The sequence below is a fragment of the Equus przewalskii genome, chromosome 14 (genome assembly GCF_037783145.1).
Source record: "Equus przewalskii isolate Varuska chromosome 14, EquPr2, whole genome shotgun sequence".
NCBI classification, from domain to species: Eukaryota; Metazoa; Chordata; class Mammalia; order Perissodactyla; family Equidae; genus Equus; species Equus przewalskii.
Window position 1 is genome coordinate 10235689 of NC_091844.1, and position 16766 is coordinate 10252454.

Genomic DNA, 16766 nt, shown 5'->3' on the forward strand with positions numbered 1-16766 from the left:
TTTTTGACAGGGCAGCTCTAAAGAATCAAACATTCCAAGTAACTTTGCTGCATCTCAGAACAAAGCCTAAATATGTTTTTTTAAAAAACACCAAAACAAAAACCTCCAGCACCCAATAACGTAAACTCTGCAATGTCTGGCAGCCAACAAAAATTTACCAGGCATGAAAACAAGTAGAAAAATATGACCCATAACCTGGAGAAAAAAAGTCAGTTGATAGAAACAAACCCAGATATGACACAGATGATAGAATTAGTACACAAGGACCTTAACAGCTATTTAAAATATCTTCCTTATTTCAAGAAGGTAGAGCAAAGCATGAGCATGATGAGGTGAGAAATGGAAGATATTTAAAAAAAAAATCAAACTTCCAGAGATGAAAAATATTGTGGATGAGGTTAACACTACCAAAGGAAAGAATAGAGAATTTGAAAATATATCAATAGAGACTATCCAATTTAAAGAAAATGAACAGCACATCAGTTAGCTGTGGGACAATATCAAGCAGCTTAACATATGTGTAATTGGAGTCCCAGATTTTTTTTTTTGAGGGGACCAGGGAGGAGTAGGGAAAAAAAAAAAGGCAAAATAGAGGTTTTCGTAAGTGAAGCTTGTGAAATGATGGAGAAACTAAGGGAACAGAAAACCCAGACCTTAGAACTGCACAGAAGTGTCTGTCACAAAGAAGAGAGCAGAGGTACTTAAAAAAGGGTTAGTTGGGGCAGGATAGAGCATTCACCACTCTTTCTGGTTCCAGAGAGGGAAGAAAATTTTCACTTTCTTGGGTTGGGGGAGGAAGTCAATAGTCCTTGGTAAGATAAGAAAGGAAAATCTTCATGGTCTGGTTTGGCCTAAGATGATGATCTTTTCCCTATATTCTTTCCAAAGAATCTTCAGTAACATCTAGACGGTATACATAAATGCTAAAACTTTTCCTGTTTTTTCCCCTAAGGGAAGCACTTTCCTATTTCCTATGTTAATAGTCTCCTCCCTCCAAGTCTTCAACTCCAGCTGAGTTTTGAAGTTTGTATACTTTTCCCTATTTCTTTTCAATAATGCTAGATAATGAGAACTTTTATTTCAAAATAATCTTCCTATCTGAAGAGGAAACGAGATTATACATAATTCTCCCTAAAATAACTTTTCAGGATGGCCTTTGAGAGCTCATGCTTGTTTGTAACTTATTTTATCAAGTAAGTATAATTATATTTCAGAGGAAATGTACCTCTTGGGAATCTCTGACTTCTTTATCTAAAATAACAGGGACATTCAATTTGTTTTTAATATCTAGCTATTCTTACAAAGTATATGATATCTAAAAGTAAATGCTACAAAATATGAGCAAATGTAATGGCACAAATAATGAAAAAAATCACAGCAGACATTCAAAAAACATATTTAAATGTACTTTTATGAAGAAATTGGTTCTAACATAAAATTTGTTTATGCCTGCCAATAATACATTTTGGGAAAAAATGAGTACTCACCTGGCAAAAACAGGACTTCTTAGTCTCTTCAAATGTGAGCTTACATTTGAAATGCACAGGCGATTACTTTATCAAGATCATCCGAGAACAGCTATAAGAAAAACCTAGTTATCTATTTCATCTGTAGGAAAAGATAGGGAGATAAAGTCACCATTAGAGTTTAGAAGCTCTGGGGTTATTTAAGAAGGGTGGGACAATTAAAAGCTAACAATTGTTAAAAAGACTATTTCTTTTCAAGGTGGGCTCCCAAAAATTGGCAGAATAATGCAATTCTCATTCTTTTTCACTACAAAACTAATTTCTCTACTTTTAGGTAACATAGTTAATTTTAACACAGTTGGATGGCCAAAAATAATATCACATCTGGTTAAAAGTGTGTTCCCAGACTGAAGGTTCCTAATTGAGAGAAGACGAGTTTAAACGGTATTAAACAGGAAAACAACCGATATAACATTAAATATCACGTCAGGTTGTATACTCTTTCCTTTTTACGTTAACTATCACCAGTTTTTCTGGGAAGAGGACTTGGAGAAGGATTGGCATGTGGACAAAGAATACAGGTCGGGAGTCTGCGCTTTCATTGGTCGTTCTGCCACTTCCCTATTCAACCCTGCCTGGATCGTGCAGGGCTGACTGCAGCCGCGGGTCCGCAGGCTCCCCAGACTGCAGGGTGCAGGCTGCCGGCGCTCACTCGAAGAGGTCGGCTCTCTCCCCAGAGGCTGCAGCAGGACCCGACCTGCGAAGCTCCCCGCAAACCGACCCCTAGCTGCGGCAGGAGAGCGCACCAACCTCCCAGCGCCTAAAGCAGCTCTGAGGAGTAACGAGTTCACCGAACGTGGGTCCGGAATGGTGCCCAATCCCTTGGAAAAGCGACACAGCCGCGGCAGCCAAGCAGCAGGTGTTCCAGAGCCGAGGGAAGGCAGCAAGAGGAGATACAGCCCTGCGCATGCGCGTTCTATCCAGGTGTGGCAGCCCCCGGCGGGGAGTACGAAAAAAGTCTTGCAGAAGGGGGCTGGCGGCTGGTTACTAGGAGACGGGACGCTCGAGCCGGGCGACTGGGCGCTCCGTGGGCGTGCGCCTGCGCAGCGTGGATGGATCTGGAAGAGGCCTCTCCAAGGCGCCCTGTAAGGCGGGCAGGTGGTCGTACGAGTCGCTGCGTACGTGAGTGCGCGCGCACAGCTCTCAGTCCCCGCGAGAGGAAGAGTCGAGCCAGGTACGCGTGCGCACGGGGACTGGGGGCGCGCAGGACGGAAGCGGAGCGAAGGCGCCGGGGAGGTGGAGGACGAGCCCCCTCAGGTACTGAGCGTGAGGGCGGGGCCGACGGCGGCGCCGGCCGGCGCTAACCGCCTCCGCCTCCTTCCCGCCGGGTCCTGCCTTCCTCCGTCTCCACCGGGGCGGGGCCAGGTGGATTTGAGGGTGGAAAGAAAGGGGAAAGGGGCGGAGGATGATGACGGGGAGGGACCTGGATCCTAGGCTGAGGCCGAGCTCTGGCAGTCACCGGGATGAGCTCCAGGGAGGACAGCGGGCCGAGGAGTCCAGGGAGGGACCCAGAGCTCCAGGTAGAAGCAGCAGGGATGCGCCTGGTTGGGGTAAAGCAGCTCCTGGGCCAGAAGGCCTCAGAGAGGGCGGCTGCAAGAGGGCGAGTGTGGCGGGGGTTGGGAGCGGTGGGTGACCCCCGAGATGGGTATTCGGTGCTTGAGCCGGTGTGAGGGGCAGTAGCCGGCAGAGTTGCCGTCCGGAGAAACCCTCCAGGAGCAAACTTTGCCCCTGTTGTCGTTTCTTGGGAGCTTAGGGTTGATCCCAGTTCCTATGGTGACCGCTTCGCTTCCTGCCGCAGCTCTCCGCTTGGTTGTTGGGGGGTGCTGTTCTGTTTAGAAGCGCTCTCCAGTGGAGCTGAGGAATTTGGAAGTCATAAATTTGGGAGTTCAACCTGGCTCTTCCTGACTCCCAAGCTCTCACTTCTAAGCCTCTTTGTGGACTTTGGGAGGTGAAGGGCTGAGATTACGTAGACATTTGCATGAAAATCTCATATAATTTCAGTAGAAATTACAAACAGGAAAGGCAGGGTAAGATGGCTTCTGTTTGAAAAAATATTTGAAACTTAAATAGCTATGCGGCAATCATGGACCTGATACTTAAATACAAATAGAAATATATTTCTTTTTCTTTAAATAAAATCAAAGATCGCGGCTTCAGGAAAAGTTTCGTAGAGGACAGTGTCCCAGAGTTTTCCTACTTCCAGTCCAGGCCATTATATCTCATGATATTCGTTGTTTTAAATTTCCTCTACTGATTTTCAGCGTTTCATTTTTTTTTTTTTACCTGTAAGGAAACAAATAGAACAACCATCGGTTTATAACTAGAATGAAATAGGTTAGTTATAAATATGTGTCACGTCATTCAAATCTGCCTCGAGTATAAAACTGATTCTTGTTTGTGTTTTAGTTCATTATTGAACTAAACCCTTCAGTCTTAATTAGTAGGAAATAACTAGGAAGGTACATTAACGAAATATTTATTTTAAACAGTAAGCTTTGACATTATTTGATGGCAGCTTCCAGAATATATCTTATTTTGTTTACCTGCTGAAGAAAATCACTGATTATTGCCCAACATGTAATCAGATGTAGAGATCCTCTGGGCTCTCTTTCTGTCTTTTTCAGTTGCTTAGATCAGTTTGTCTTAGGATAATTTGCTTTTAGAGTACTCCATATACAGAGGCAGTTAGAGCAGGTGTTACTTTGCATTCCCTTTTGCAGTTACATGCCCTTTCTCTCCAGATGTAGCCACTGTTCTGACTTCTCTGATAGCCACTTTCTTGCTGGTTCACTATCTTTGTATGTAAACGCGGATATTCTAGTCTGGCTTAGTTTTGAACTTTTTATAAATGGAGTTGTACTACTTATTCTTTTGCATTTTGCTTCTTTTATTCAATGTTATGTTTTTAAGATTTATCCTTTTGTTGCTTGTAGTTAGTTTGTTGTCTAGTGTTGCACATTATACGAGTATACCACAATTTATCTACTCAACTGTTGGTGGACATTAAAGTTATTACAGTTTTTGGTAAATAGGAACAACACTCCTGTGAACTTTCTTATACATGTACCCCATGATAATCTTTTGAAGTGAGCTAGTTAGTAAGGTGATTCTATTTGTCTTAATTATGCTGTTAACAAGTTTATATAGTACTAAACTCTTTTAGTTTAGAAAAGCCTCTTGAAAATATCTATTTAACTTCTCATATTTCCAAGATGTCTTGATAAATGATACCTCTCCTAAGGCCATTGGATTTTTGTTTTTTTGTTTATCATTTTATTGAGGTCATATTGGCTTACAACATTGTGTAAATTTCAGGTGTACATCCTTTATTTGTTTCTATATAGACTGCATCATGTTTACCACCAACAGTCCAGTTTTTATCCGTCACCATGCATATGTGCCTCTTTACCCTCTTTGCCCTCCCCTAACCTCCTTCTCCTCTGGTAACCGCTAATCTGTTCTGCTTATCTATGTGTTTGTTTATCTTCCACATGTGAGAGAAATCATATAGTATCTGTCTTTCTCTGTCTGACTTATTTTGCTCAGCATAATACCCTCAAGATCTATCCGTGTTGCAAATGGCACAATTTTGTCTTTTTTATGGCTGAGTAGTATTCTATTGTGTGTGTGTGTGTGTGTGTGTGTCTGTGTGTGTGTATATATATATACTGCATCTTCTTTATCCATTCATCCATTGATGGGCACTTGGGTGGCTTCCACATCTTGGCTATTGTGAATAATGCTGTGATGAACATAGGGGTGCATATATCTTTTTGAATTATTGATTTCATGTTCTTTGGATAAATACCCAATAGTGGAGTAGCTGGATAATATGGCATTCCTATTTTTAATTTTTTGAGAAATCTCCATACTGTTTTTCATAGTGGCTGTACCAGTTTGCATTCCCACCAGCAGTGTATGAGGGTTCCCTTTCCTCCGCAACCTCTCCAACACTTATTTCTTGTTTTATTAATTATAGCTATTCTGATGAGTGTGAGGTGATATCTCATCGTGGTTTTGATTTGCATTTCCCTAATAATTATTGATGTGGAATATCTTTGCATGTGTCTGTTAGCCATCAGAATATCTTCTTTGGAAAAATATCTGTTCATATCCTCTGCTTATTTTTTTTATCAGATTGTTTATTTTTGTTGTTGTTGAGTTGTATGGATTCTTTATATGTTTTGGAAATTAACCACTTGTAGAATATATGATTTGCAAATATCGTCTCCCAGTTGGTGGGTTGTCTTTTGGTTTTGTTGATGGTTTCCTTTGCTGTGCAGAAGCTTTTTAGTCTGATGTAGTCCCATTTGTTTATTTTTTCTTTTGTTTCCCTTGCTAAGGCCATTGTTTTATGCTCCTTTAAAAAGATAAGTTACTTCTTTACAGTCTAGGCTGGATTGAAGAGAAGTGAGGAGCTTGGGTTCAGATGGAATGACTGGAGAGATTATTTCTTTTTCATAAGAAAGGTTATACATTATGGCTTTACTGTTTTGTTTGAAGTGAACCCCTAAATCATTTATTCACTTATTTTTACTATAAATACAAAAACCTCTATCTCAGTTATTCATAAAATTTTGTGTAATTTTCTACATTCTTCTGCTAGTGAGGCTATTCCTTCCTGCTGCAGTGTCTGTCAGTCTAAACTTTTGGAGACAATTTTATAAAAAGAAAACAAAGAGACCTTTTGTGGAACCAGATTTCAGAATCTCATATAAAGTACTCCAGTATTTTCAATTATTCTATCAAAATATTCAGTAGATATTTGTTGAGAACGTAGTATATGCCTGATATTTCACTCAACACTAATGATGCTTTTTAGCACGTGATCTTACCTCCTATTTCACTGAAAAATTAAAATTTTACCAAGCGGGAACTTCTTCACATTTCTACCCCTTCATATCTAAATCTTCACCTGACCTTACTTTTCTCTTCTTTGTCTCAGAGGACAGTGCATACCCTTTACCTGGATTTCCTCTCATTAGCTCAGTGGCCTTTCTTTATTAGACCTTTCTTTAATTAGTCAATTAGTTATTAGTTAACCCATATCAGGAATCTTCTTTGTGTTTATACTGTAGGGCTTCTTAATCTGGAGTACAAGAACTTTAGAGAGTTCTTGAACTCCCTGAAATTGTTTGTGAGGTTTTGTATGTATTTGTATTTTCCTGAGGAGAAGACCCAAGGCTTTTGTTGAATTCTGAAAGAGGTCATTGATGTAAAGAGAATTAAGAAACAAGTGTTTCTTGTAATGACCCTTCAACAACCTTGGTCTTCTTCCAACTTTCACCCTATCTCTCTTCTCACAATCGTGCTTCTTAAAAGAAGTCTACATTTTCTATTTTCTCTTCTTTACTACTCATTCATTTATTCTTCTTCCTCAAACCCCATCCCTACCATTGAAACTACTTTGTTCAAATCATCAAAATTCATCATTTTGAAAATGTTTTATAGAGTACCAACTTTGTGCTGGGCACTTTTCTGGGCATTCTGCATATAACAGTGACTAGACAAGAGTCTAGATCCTCTTGGAGCTTGCAATCTAGTAGGGGGAGACAGACCATAAACAAGTGAAGAAAAACATGATACAAGTGTGTTAAGAGCAAAAAACCTGATGAGAGATTGACTAGGAGAGAGGCTACTTTAAGTTAAGAGGTCACGGAAGACTGTCTGACATTTGAGCCAAAGAGCTGAGGGTAAGAAGGAGCCAGCCATGCGAAGGGCTGGGGGAGAGTGTTCCCAACCTGAAAAGCAGGGGCAGAGGCCTCGAGTTGGAATGTAATTGACTCAGCAGAGGAACAGAAAGAAAAGCAATAAAGCTGGTGGGTGCACAAAGAAGAAAGTACTATGTCTATTTAGGGAAGTGAAGACAGGGACCGAATCATGTAGGACCTTAAAAAGTTTGGATTTTATTCTAATTGTAGTGGGAAGCCATTGGAGTGTTTTTGAGTAGCATCTCATTATTTTACAGTGGTTATTTTGATTTCAGTTTGGAAAATAGGTTGTAGGGAGCAACAGTAGAAGCAGAAAGACCAGTTAGGAAACTGTTGCAATAATCCATGTGGGGAGATGATGGTAACTTGAACCATGGAAGTGGTAATGAAAATGTAGACAAGAGGATGGATTTGGGATATATTTTGGAGGTATAACCAACAGGGCTTTTTGATGGATTTGATAGGGGTCAGGGAAGGAGGAAACACAGACAACTCCTTGGTTTTTGACATTGGGCACTGTGCAAATGATGGTCCCATTTCACATGGCAAAGACTGGGAAGGAACATGTGGAGGCAGGGATTAACGTGTTTAACATGTTTTAGATATGTTAAAGTTGGAATGGCTGGGGACATCCAATAAACATAATATAACATGTTAAGGGCTCCAGTAGGGGTATGTTCATAGTTTTTTGGGGATGAAAAATATACCCTAAGTCTTTTTGGGGGAAGTAGAAGTCAGAAATACCTTTTTGTAGTCCTTTTCTTGTGACATACATGTGCATTCCTCTGATGTGGCACTAATCGTGCTGTACTGTAATTTCTGATTTATTTGTTCTGGACTTCCCTAGATTCATTGAGGGTTGAAATTGTAGGTTTTTATTTGTTTTCCCTCTTTCTATTCTCAGAATCTAATTTTGGTTCATCCTTATTCTAGCTGTTTATAAACTTGTTTGATAAATGAATAAATGTGACTATTACAGTCTGATAGTATGAACCAAAACAGTGATAGTAGGGTGGAAGAAATATATTTTAGAGAGATTTTAGTGTAAAGGTCAGTAGGATTTGATGTCCAATTAGGTAAGTTGAGTAAGTGGGAGGAATTATTCATAATAGTAATTGTAAATAATAACAACATACATAGCACTTCTTGTTGCCAGGTACTATTCTAAGTGCTTCACATATATTAACTCATTTAATCCTCATAAAAACTTTATGAGGCAGTTCTGTTATCATCCCTGTTTTACAGATGAGGAAGCCATGGCCAGAGAAGTAACTTGCCGATGATCATGCAGCTAAGAAGTGTCAGAGCTAGCACATAGGTAGTCTGATGCTAAAGAATATGCTCCTAACCACTATGCTATGTTGCTTCCCAGTTGAGAATGATTGTGATTCTAGCTTGGGTTGTTTATGATAACAATTTGCTGCTTGCAAAGTCCCTTTACTTGCATTCTGAGATCTGTACAGGAACATAAGTTTCATTCAAAGTTCCATTTAGAGATTATATGAATGGGGAAGATATTCAGGTGGCCTGAGGCTGGGGAAACTGGCAAGCCAGGCATGGAACTTTCAGATATGCTGATTTCTCTCCTTTTTTATTGCCTTCAAAGCTAGTGCAGGGGAAGTAGCAACCCTGATATGATTGGTCACAATTGTCAGGTGAACTCTTGACCTCTTCCTACTTTTAATTTCTAGACTAGCCTGATAGGTAATTTATAGGATCCTCACTTGACTGTTCAGTTTACCAAAGAGAAGAAAAAAAGTTCAGTTTTATCTGCTTTAGTACACTGCTTCATTATCAACCTCTACAAATTTTTATTGACATCTTCCTATTATACAAAGAACTCTGTGCAGGTTGGTAGGAATACAGAGAGCTCTAGGACATTGCTTATTTTTAAGATTTTAATAACTGTGTGAGGAAGACATCCAGAAAAAAATGAATAGCTACATAAATTGTTCTATAACCAATGTATACAGCAGTCTCAATGAAGAAGTGATCACTATTCGATGGAGAAGACAGAGAAAATCTCCTAGAGCAGGTGAAATTCAAGCTGAGCCTTAGAAGTGTCTTTAGTTAAAGGGAGAAAAGGTGAAGGGAAGGCTCATGAGCAAAAGATAATATGTTTCTGAGCATATGTATGAAGAAGGTATACAATAGTTTGTCTTTAATAGAGGGGTTCTTAGGGGTGTCAAGTAAGAGATTAGTTTGGAGAAGTGGAAAGGGACCGAATTGTAAAGAACTATAAATGCTAGGCAGGTTTAGACTTTAGTTAAATAGATCCTTGCTATTCAAGGTGTAGTCTCTGTACTAGCCAAGTAGGGATCACTGAGCAGCTTTTTATAAATGCAGTATTTCAGGCCTACTATGAATAAGACTCTTCATTTTAACAAGATTTCCAATTCGTATGTTCACTGAAATTTGAAAAGTACTGCTGTAGTGAGGAATCATTTGATTCTGTTATTCTAAATCAAATGTTTATAACTAGGAACACATTTTTAAACAGACTATATATAAGAAATGGTAGTTAGGATTTTGGCCTAAGCCATAAAGGCCTAAATGGTGCATAATTAGAAATACTCTGTGAGAGCTAGTACTGAAATTCCAGGTAAGCCACTAACTGCTGGAATGAAGAACAGAAAAGCAGATTTGTGTCTCGTTTAGGGAAAGGGAAAAAGGAAAATAAATCTGTCGGACTGCCATGTGCTAGATTGCACAGGGTGTAATACAAGGTCGGTGACCGGGGGATCCTAATCCTATAGTTTACTGAGCACTAGATTTTGGAGAACAGCAGCTGTGTTGGCAGGAGAGATTTAGGAGGCTTGTAGCAAATTCTCTCTTCTTTAACATAATGGCAGCCTTGATTCAGGGAAAGAACAAATAATTTCCCTAAATTACACAATTTCTAAGATACATTGTCAAGTAAAAGAGCACAGTGCAGTGTGGTATGTATATAGTATGCTTAAGTGGAAAATCTTTAACTTTTGTTATTTTGCACATGTGCAAATATATATGTAGGAAAAATTCCTGGAAATGGAATTATTTTTACAGAAGATGTGTGCATTTGTAGTGTTGATAGATTTTGCACAATTGTTCTCTGTAAATATTGTACTGATTTATGCTGCCACTGGTGATGTATAAGAATGCTAAGTTATATATCCAACTTTTTGATCTTTGCCAATGTGGTGGTTAAAAAATGGTATCTCAGTGTTGTTTTAATCTGTATCCTTCTGAAGTGAGATTGAATATCTTTAAATCTATTTAAAAACCATTTTTGTGAAATAGCCATATTTTTGGCCAATATTTCTATTAGCGTATTCCTTTTCCTTTTTTATTTATAGGAATTATTTATATATTAGGGAAGTTAGCTCTTTGTGATATGGGTAACAAACTTTTTTTTGTTTGTTTGGTGAGGGAGATTGGCCCTGAGCTAATATCTGTGACAAACTTCCTCCACTTTGTATATGAGACACCACCACAGCATGGCCTGATGAACAGTGTGTAGATTCACACCCAGGATCTAAACCCATAAATCCCAGGCCACTGAAGCAGAGCACGCAAACTTAACCACTACACCACCAGGCCGGCCCTAACAAACCTTGATAAACAGGTAGCTAGTGACTACTATATTGGATAACATGGGCCTAGAAGTAGTCTACTTAATTTCCTGCTGACCCATATTCCTTAGAACTGTAATTATCAAGGGGATAAGTTAGGGTATGTGTTTTTTGAAAAGCATGTGTAATATTATAGTTTTGTATTTGGAAGACACAGAAAAAGTTTTATAGCATAAATTTTTAAGAAAGTAAACCTTGATGAAATCCTTTTAGCTGGTGGGACAAGGTTAAAAACAATGGAAAATGTATCTAAGAATGTTGTTAATTTTTAAAATTTATTGATGTGAAAAATCACAAAGTTGTATTAAACTGAATGTCTCTATATTATTCCCTTTCTTTCCGCTAGGTTACCACCAAAGAACATGATTTTGGTCTAGGGGCTCCAGTTTCTGAAGCTGAAAAATACCAGAATACTCTCCAGCTAGAACAAGAAGTGAGAAATCAAGATAGATTCATCTCTACACTGAAATTACAGGTTACATTAATTTACATATTTCTCTGAATTAATTTGGGATGGGGATATTTTAAAACAAGAAGATGCAGAGTAAATAGTAGTTCTGTGCTCATTTAAATTTTATGGGTTTAAAATCATTCCATTTTTATCTAACCATTTTGATGCACATAGATTCCAGGTCAGTGAGTGCAAACCATGTGCCAAGTGTTGTATCAGTTCCTTTCAAGTATGTAGTCTTACTCAATCATCCCAATCTTGTGAAATAGTAATGTTATTTCCATTTTACAGACATGGAAGCTTAGGTACCAAGAGGTTAAAGAAGTATGATATTTGATTAATGAGTGGCAGAACCAGGATTTCTCTGAATTCTCAAGTTAGCTAAGATTTGAATCCAGTTTCTCTGAACTTCAAGTTCAGTATTGTATCACTGGTACCTGACATGTAGTATAGCTGTTAAGAAAGGCTATTGAAAGAAACTTCCTCTCCTAGGAAGATGAAGTAGACTTACTTTTCCCTACTTCTCCTACTAAGTGCAGCTAAAAACCCTGAACATTATGTATAAAATAAATATAAGAGCACTATAAAAGGTAGGAAGATGAAGGAAGACTAGGTAGGGGCCTCAGCACACAATGAATGACACATTAGTGAGTTCCCAGATTTTCTTTTTTGCTCCATATATTCCAGACAGAGTGCTGGGAAAACTGGCACCCAGAAACAATAGGTGCAGACAAAAAGAGGTCTCAAAAAAGCCATCCCTCTCTAGGCAAAGGACTAGGAAAGGGGCAGCCTAGCAAGACTGAGACTTTTAGGCAATAACTACCTGCTCTAAGCAAATACCATGAAAGAAACTATAGCCCCGTTCCTGCCAGCAAAGGCTGAGTAAAGAGCCTAGACTTCCACCCTTACTGCTGTAACAAGGAGCCCCAATTGCGCCTCATGTCCGCCGCTCCTCCAAACTCCCCATCCCAGCAAGGTGGTATCATGGAAGAAGGCTGAGTGGGAAACCAAGACTTTTGTGCCCACGAGGGAGTAAGGAAGTACTCACCCCGATAGTGTCAGCAGAGACCACATGGGGAGCCTAGACATCCACTCCCACCTGGTAGTAAGAGGTGCCCCCTTTCCTCCTTGCTGGGGTGGTGTCTGAGGAGACCTATTGTAGAGTCATGACATTTACCACCCCCCGGCAGTAACAAGTCCACCTACCCACAGTGGCAGTGGAGGACACGTGGGAGCAGTAATGAGGCACGTCTGTTCTTCTTAGCTGTGGTGGTATCAGCAGAGGCCTATTGGGGAGCCTGAACCCCCATCCCTGCCCAGCAATAACAAGTAGCCCCATCCTCCCCAGGTGTCAATGAAGCCCTAGTGGAGAAATTGGACTTCCACTCCTACCTAGCAGTAACGACAATGTCCCCCTTTTCTAGTTGGAGCAGTGTCACAAGAAGCCTACTAAAACACAAGAGCCAAAGTCTTAGAATACCAGGTCTTAATTTAAAAAATCACTCTTCATCCCAATCAGGAACATCTCAACTACAATGAGAAAGGACAATCAAGAGACACCAACACTGAGATAAATCAGATAGTACAGCTATCTGACAAAGATTTTAAATCAGCCATCATATAAACGTTTCAATAAACAATTTTGAGCATGCTTGAACCAAAAAAATAGAAAATCTCAGCAAAGAAATAAAAGGTATAAAGAAGAACCAGATGTAAATTTTAGAAGCAACCAAGATATTCTTCAGTAGGTGAATGGATAAGCAAACTGTGGTACATCCATACAATGGAATATTATTCATTGATAAAAAGAAATGCACTGTCAAGCCACAAAAAGACTTGAAAGAACCTTGAAAGCATTTTTTCTAGGTGAAAAAAGCCAATCTGAAAAGGTTACATACTCTCTGATTCCAAGTATATGACCTCCTGGAAAAGACAAAACATAGAGACATTAGAAAGTTCACAGGTTGCAAGGGATTTGGAGGGAGGCGTGAATGGAGCACAGGGAATTTTTAGGGCAGTGAAAGATTCTGTATGATACAGTAATGATGGATACATGTCATTATACATTTGTCAAAGCTCTAGAATCTACAATCCAAAGAGTGGACTCTAATGTAAACTATGGACTTCAGTTAGTACTAATACATCAATATTGGTTCATTAGTTGTAACAAATGTACCACATTAATATAAGATGTAAATAACAGGGGGAACTGTGTGGGGGAGGCAGGGTATGTATACTTCCTGTACTTCCTGATTGATTTTTCTGTAAACCTAAAACTGCTCTAAAAAAACAAAGTCTATTGAAAAAATGCATGGGAGAAAATATTTCCAAATCATATATCTGATAAGGGATTAATATCCAGAATATGTAAAGAACTCCTACATCTCAACAACAACAAAACAAAACAACTCAATTCAAAAATGGGCAAAGGATTCGAATAGATGTTTCTCCAAAGAAGATATATAAATAGCCAGTAAGCACATGAAAAGATACTCAGCATTATCAACTGTTAAGGAAATACAAATCAAAACCACAATGAGATATATCACTTCACACCCGTTAGGATACCTGTTATCCAAAAAACAAATAACAAGTGTTGGTGAGGATGTGGAAAAACTGGAGTGCTTGTGCATTGCTAGTGGGAATGTAAAATGGTGCAGCCGTGGTGGAAAAAAGTTTGGCAGTTCATCAAAAAGTTAAGTATAGAATTACCATGTGATCCAGCTTTTCCAACCCTAGGTATATTCCCAAAAGATTAAAAGCAAGGACTGAAATAGATGCTTGTGCACCAGTGTTCATAGCAGCATTATTCATAATAGCCAAAAGGTGAAAACAACCCAGATGTCCATCAACAGATGAATGTATAGACAAAATGTGGTATGTACATGCAGTGGAATATTATTCAGGCTTAAAAAAGAATGAAGGAGAAGATCCAAGATGGCGCCGTGAGTAGTCCTCTTTGTCTCTCCCCCTTCGAGTCTACAATTATTTGGACACTTATCGCTTGACAAAGGATATCCAGACAGCATCTCAGGACGTCTGAGATACCCACGCGACTATGCATCGGAAGGCGGATGGACTTTCCTCCGGGAGGATGTGGAAATAGGTGAAAACTCTCCGACCCCGACCGAGCAGCCTAGTACCCGCAAGCGGCTTTCTTCCAACAGACGCCCCCAGAGGATCTACACACATCTAGGGCAGGAGCGAGCACACAACAGAGGAGCGACGGTGGAAACAGTTGACCAGAACCCTACCTAAACCCCCCGCAATTACTCCTAAACGCAGAGGGAAACTTTGGAGTTGCACACCTGAGCCTGTGGGGAGAGTCTCTCCCCGCCACTGGCGGGGAGACCCCGCCTGGTGTTCGCGGCGCCTGGAGCGTCCCTGAGAGAGTCGCTGAGGGTACGGAGGTCTCCCAGCTGCTGTTGCCCGCCCCGTGGGAGTAGGGATTGCCGGAGATCTCGGAGAGGACTGGGGCTGGGGGAAGTTTCAAAGGCCGGCTCTGCGACCCGGAGGGGAAGCTCCGGAGTTCCGCCTGGGCAGCAGACAAAACTCTCTGTCTGCCATTAGCAGAGGGGCCATGCCCAGCATTCACGGCTCCGGGAGAGGCCCAGAGAGAATCCCAGAGGGCGGGGCGACCCCCAGCTGCCGTTGCCCGCCCCGTGGGACTAGGGATTGCCGGAGATCTCGGAGAGGACTGGGGCTGGGGGAAGTTTCAAAGGCCGGCTCTGCGACCCGGAGGGGAAGCGCTGGAGTTCCGCCCGGGCAGCAGACAAAACACTCTGTCTGCCATTAGCAGAGGTGCCACGCCCAGCATTCACGGCTCCGGGAAAATCCCGGAGAGAATCCCAGAGGGCGGGGCGACCCCCAGCTGCCGTTGCCCGCCCCGTGGGAGTAGGGATTGCCGGAGATCTCAGAGAGGACTGGGGCTGGGGGAAGTTCCATAGGCCCGCTCTGCGCCCCGGAGGGGACGTTACAGAATTCTGCCCGGGCAGCAGACAAAACTCTCTGTCTTCCATTAGCAAAGGGACCACGCCCAGCACTCAACTCCGGGAAAGCCCCGGAGAGAATCCCAGAGGGCGGGGCGACCCCCAGCTGCCGTTGCCCGCCCCGTGGGACTAGGGAGTGCCGGAGATCTCGGAGAGGACTGGGGCTGGGGGAAGTTTTAAAGGCTGGCTCTGCGACCCGGAGGGGAAGCTCCAGAGTTCCGCCCAGGCAGCAGACAAAACTCTCTGTCTGCCATTAGCAGAGGGGCCACTCCCAGCATTCACGGCTCCGGGAGAGTCCCAGAGAGAATCCCAGAGGGCGGGGCAACCCCCAGCTGCCATTGCCCACCCCGTGGGACTAGGGATAGCTGGAGATCTTGGAGAGGACTGGGGCTGGGGGGAGTTCCAGAGACCCAGCTCCGTAGCCTAGGGGGAAACCCTACAGGCTCACAGCAGCCTTAGGGAAAGCCTCTGCACAGCACCAGTAGAAGGCACCCAGCCGCCAGCCACAAGGCTGGAAGACCCCAGGGCAAAAGCAGCATAGCTAGGTGAACTAACCACAGACTGTAGAAGATGCCAATAGCTCTCCTGCGACCCATAGAGGACAAGTGAGATTTTGTGGGTGCCGACAGCAACGGAGCGACAAATATAAGTGATCCCACCCCTGGCCGCTGGAAAAGCCCATAACACCGTTGCAGACCCCAAGGAGGGAGCACATCTAGGTGGGCCACAACAGTAGGCACCAGCAGCCTGAAGCCCCCCCTGTGACGGCCCCCACGGCAGAGGAGGGAATCCAAAGGACCACTGTGGCTACGAGGAGGGGCCCAGACCCAGTTAGCAACTGCGGACAGGGTTCCTGGTTGGTGCAGTATAAACAGCTGCTCCCCCACCGCAGCAGCTGAAACAAGTGAAAGGAGCAACTAAACTCTATCTCCATGCGGAGGCACAAATCAACAACATCAAGCAATATGAAAAAATACATTAAATCTCCAGAACAGAAAGAAAATAACAAATACACAGAAAACAATCCCAAAGAAAATGAGATCTATAACCTAAATGATGATGACTTCAAAACAGCCATCATTAAAATACTCAATGAGTTAAGAGAGAATTCTGACCGACAGCTCAACGAGTTCAGGAGCTATGTCACAAAAGAGGTTGATACGATAAAGAAGAACCAAACAGAAATATTGGAAATGAAGAACACAATAGAGGAGATTAAGAAAAATCTAGATGCTCTAAACAGTAGGGCCGATAATATGGAGGAAAGAATTAGCAATTTGGAAGATGGCAAGATAGAATTGCTGCAGGCAGAGGAGGAGAGAGAAGCAAGACTAAAAAGAAATGAAGAAACTCTCCGAGAATTATCAGACACAATTAGGAGATGCAACGTAAGGATTATAGGTATACCAGAGGGAGAAGAGAAGGAGAAAGGGGCAGAAAGCCTATTCAAAGAAATAATGGCTGAGAACTTCCCAAAT

The 16766-nt window shown here is 41.7% G+C and overlaps 1 protein-coding gene across 31 annotated transcripts in view; it reads left to right on the top strand.

The window, feature by feature from the left end:
• The first annotated feature begins 2515 nt into the window (after nucleotides 1–2515).
• Nucleotides 2516–16766, top strand: part of TSGA10 (testis specific 10) — a 122191-nt gene continuing 107940 nt past the window's right edge. For 8 of the 31 annotated variants that reach the window (XM_070572014.1, XM_070572033.1, XM_070572029.1 and 5 more), the window contains exons 1-2: nucleotides 2911–3046; nucleotides 11195–11323. Coding sequence is in view for 4 of the 31 variants with exons in the window: in XM_070572004.1 (XP_070428105.1) it covers nucleotides 2990–3046; nucleotides 11195–11323 (186 nt within the window). In the remaining 27 variants the exon portion in view is untranslated. Of the gene's footprint in view, nucleotides 3047–8482; nucleotides 8556–11194; nucleotides 11324–16766 lie in introns of all 31 variants that reach the window. The other 23 variants (XM_070572009.1, XM_070572021.1, XM_070572010.1 and 20 more) reach the window with 11 other exon arrangements.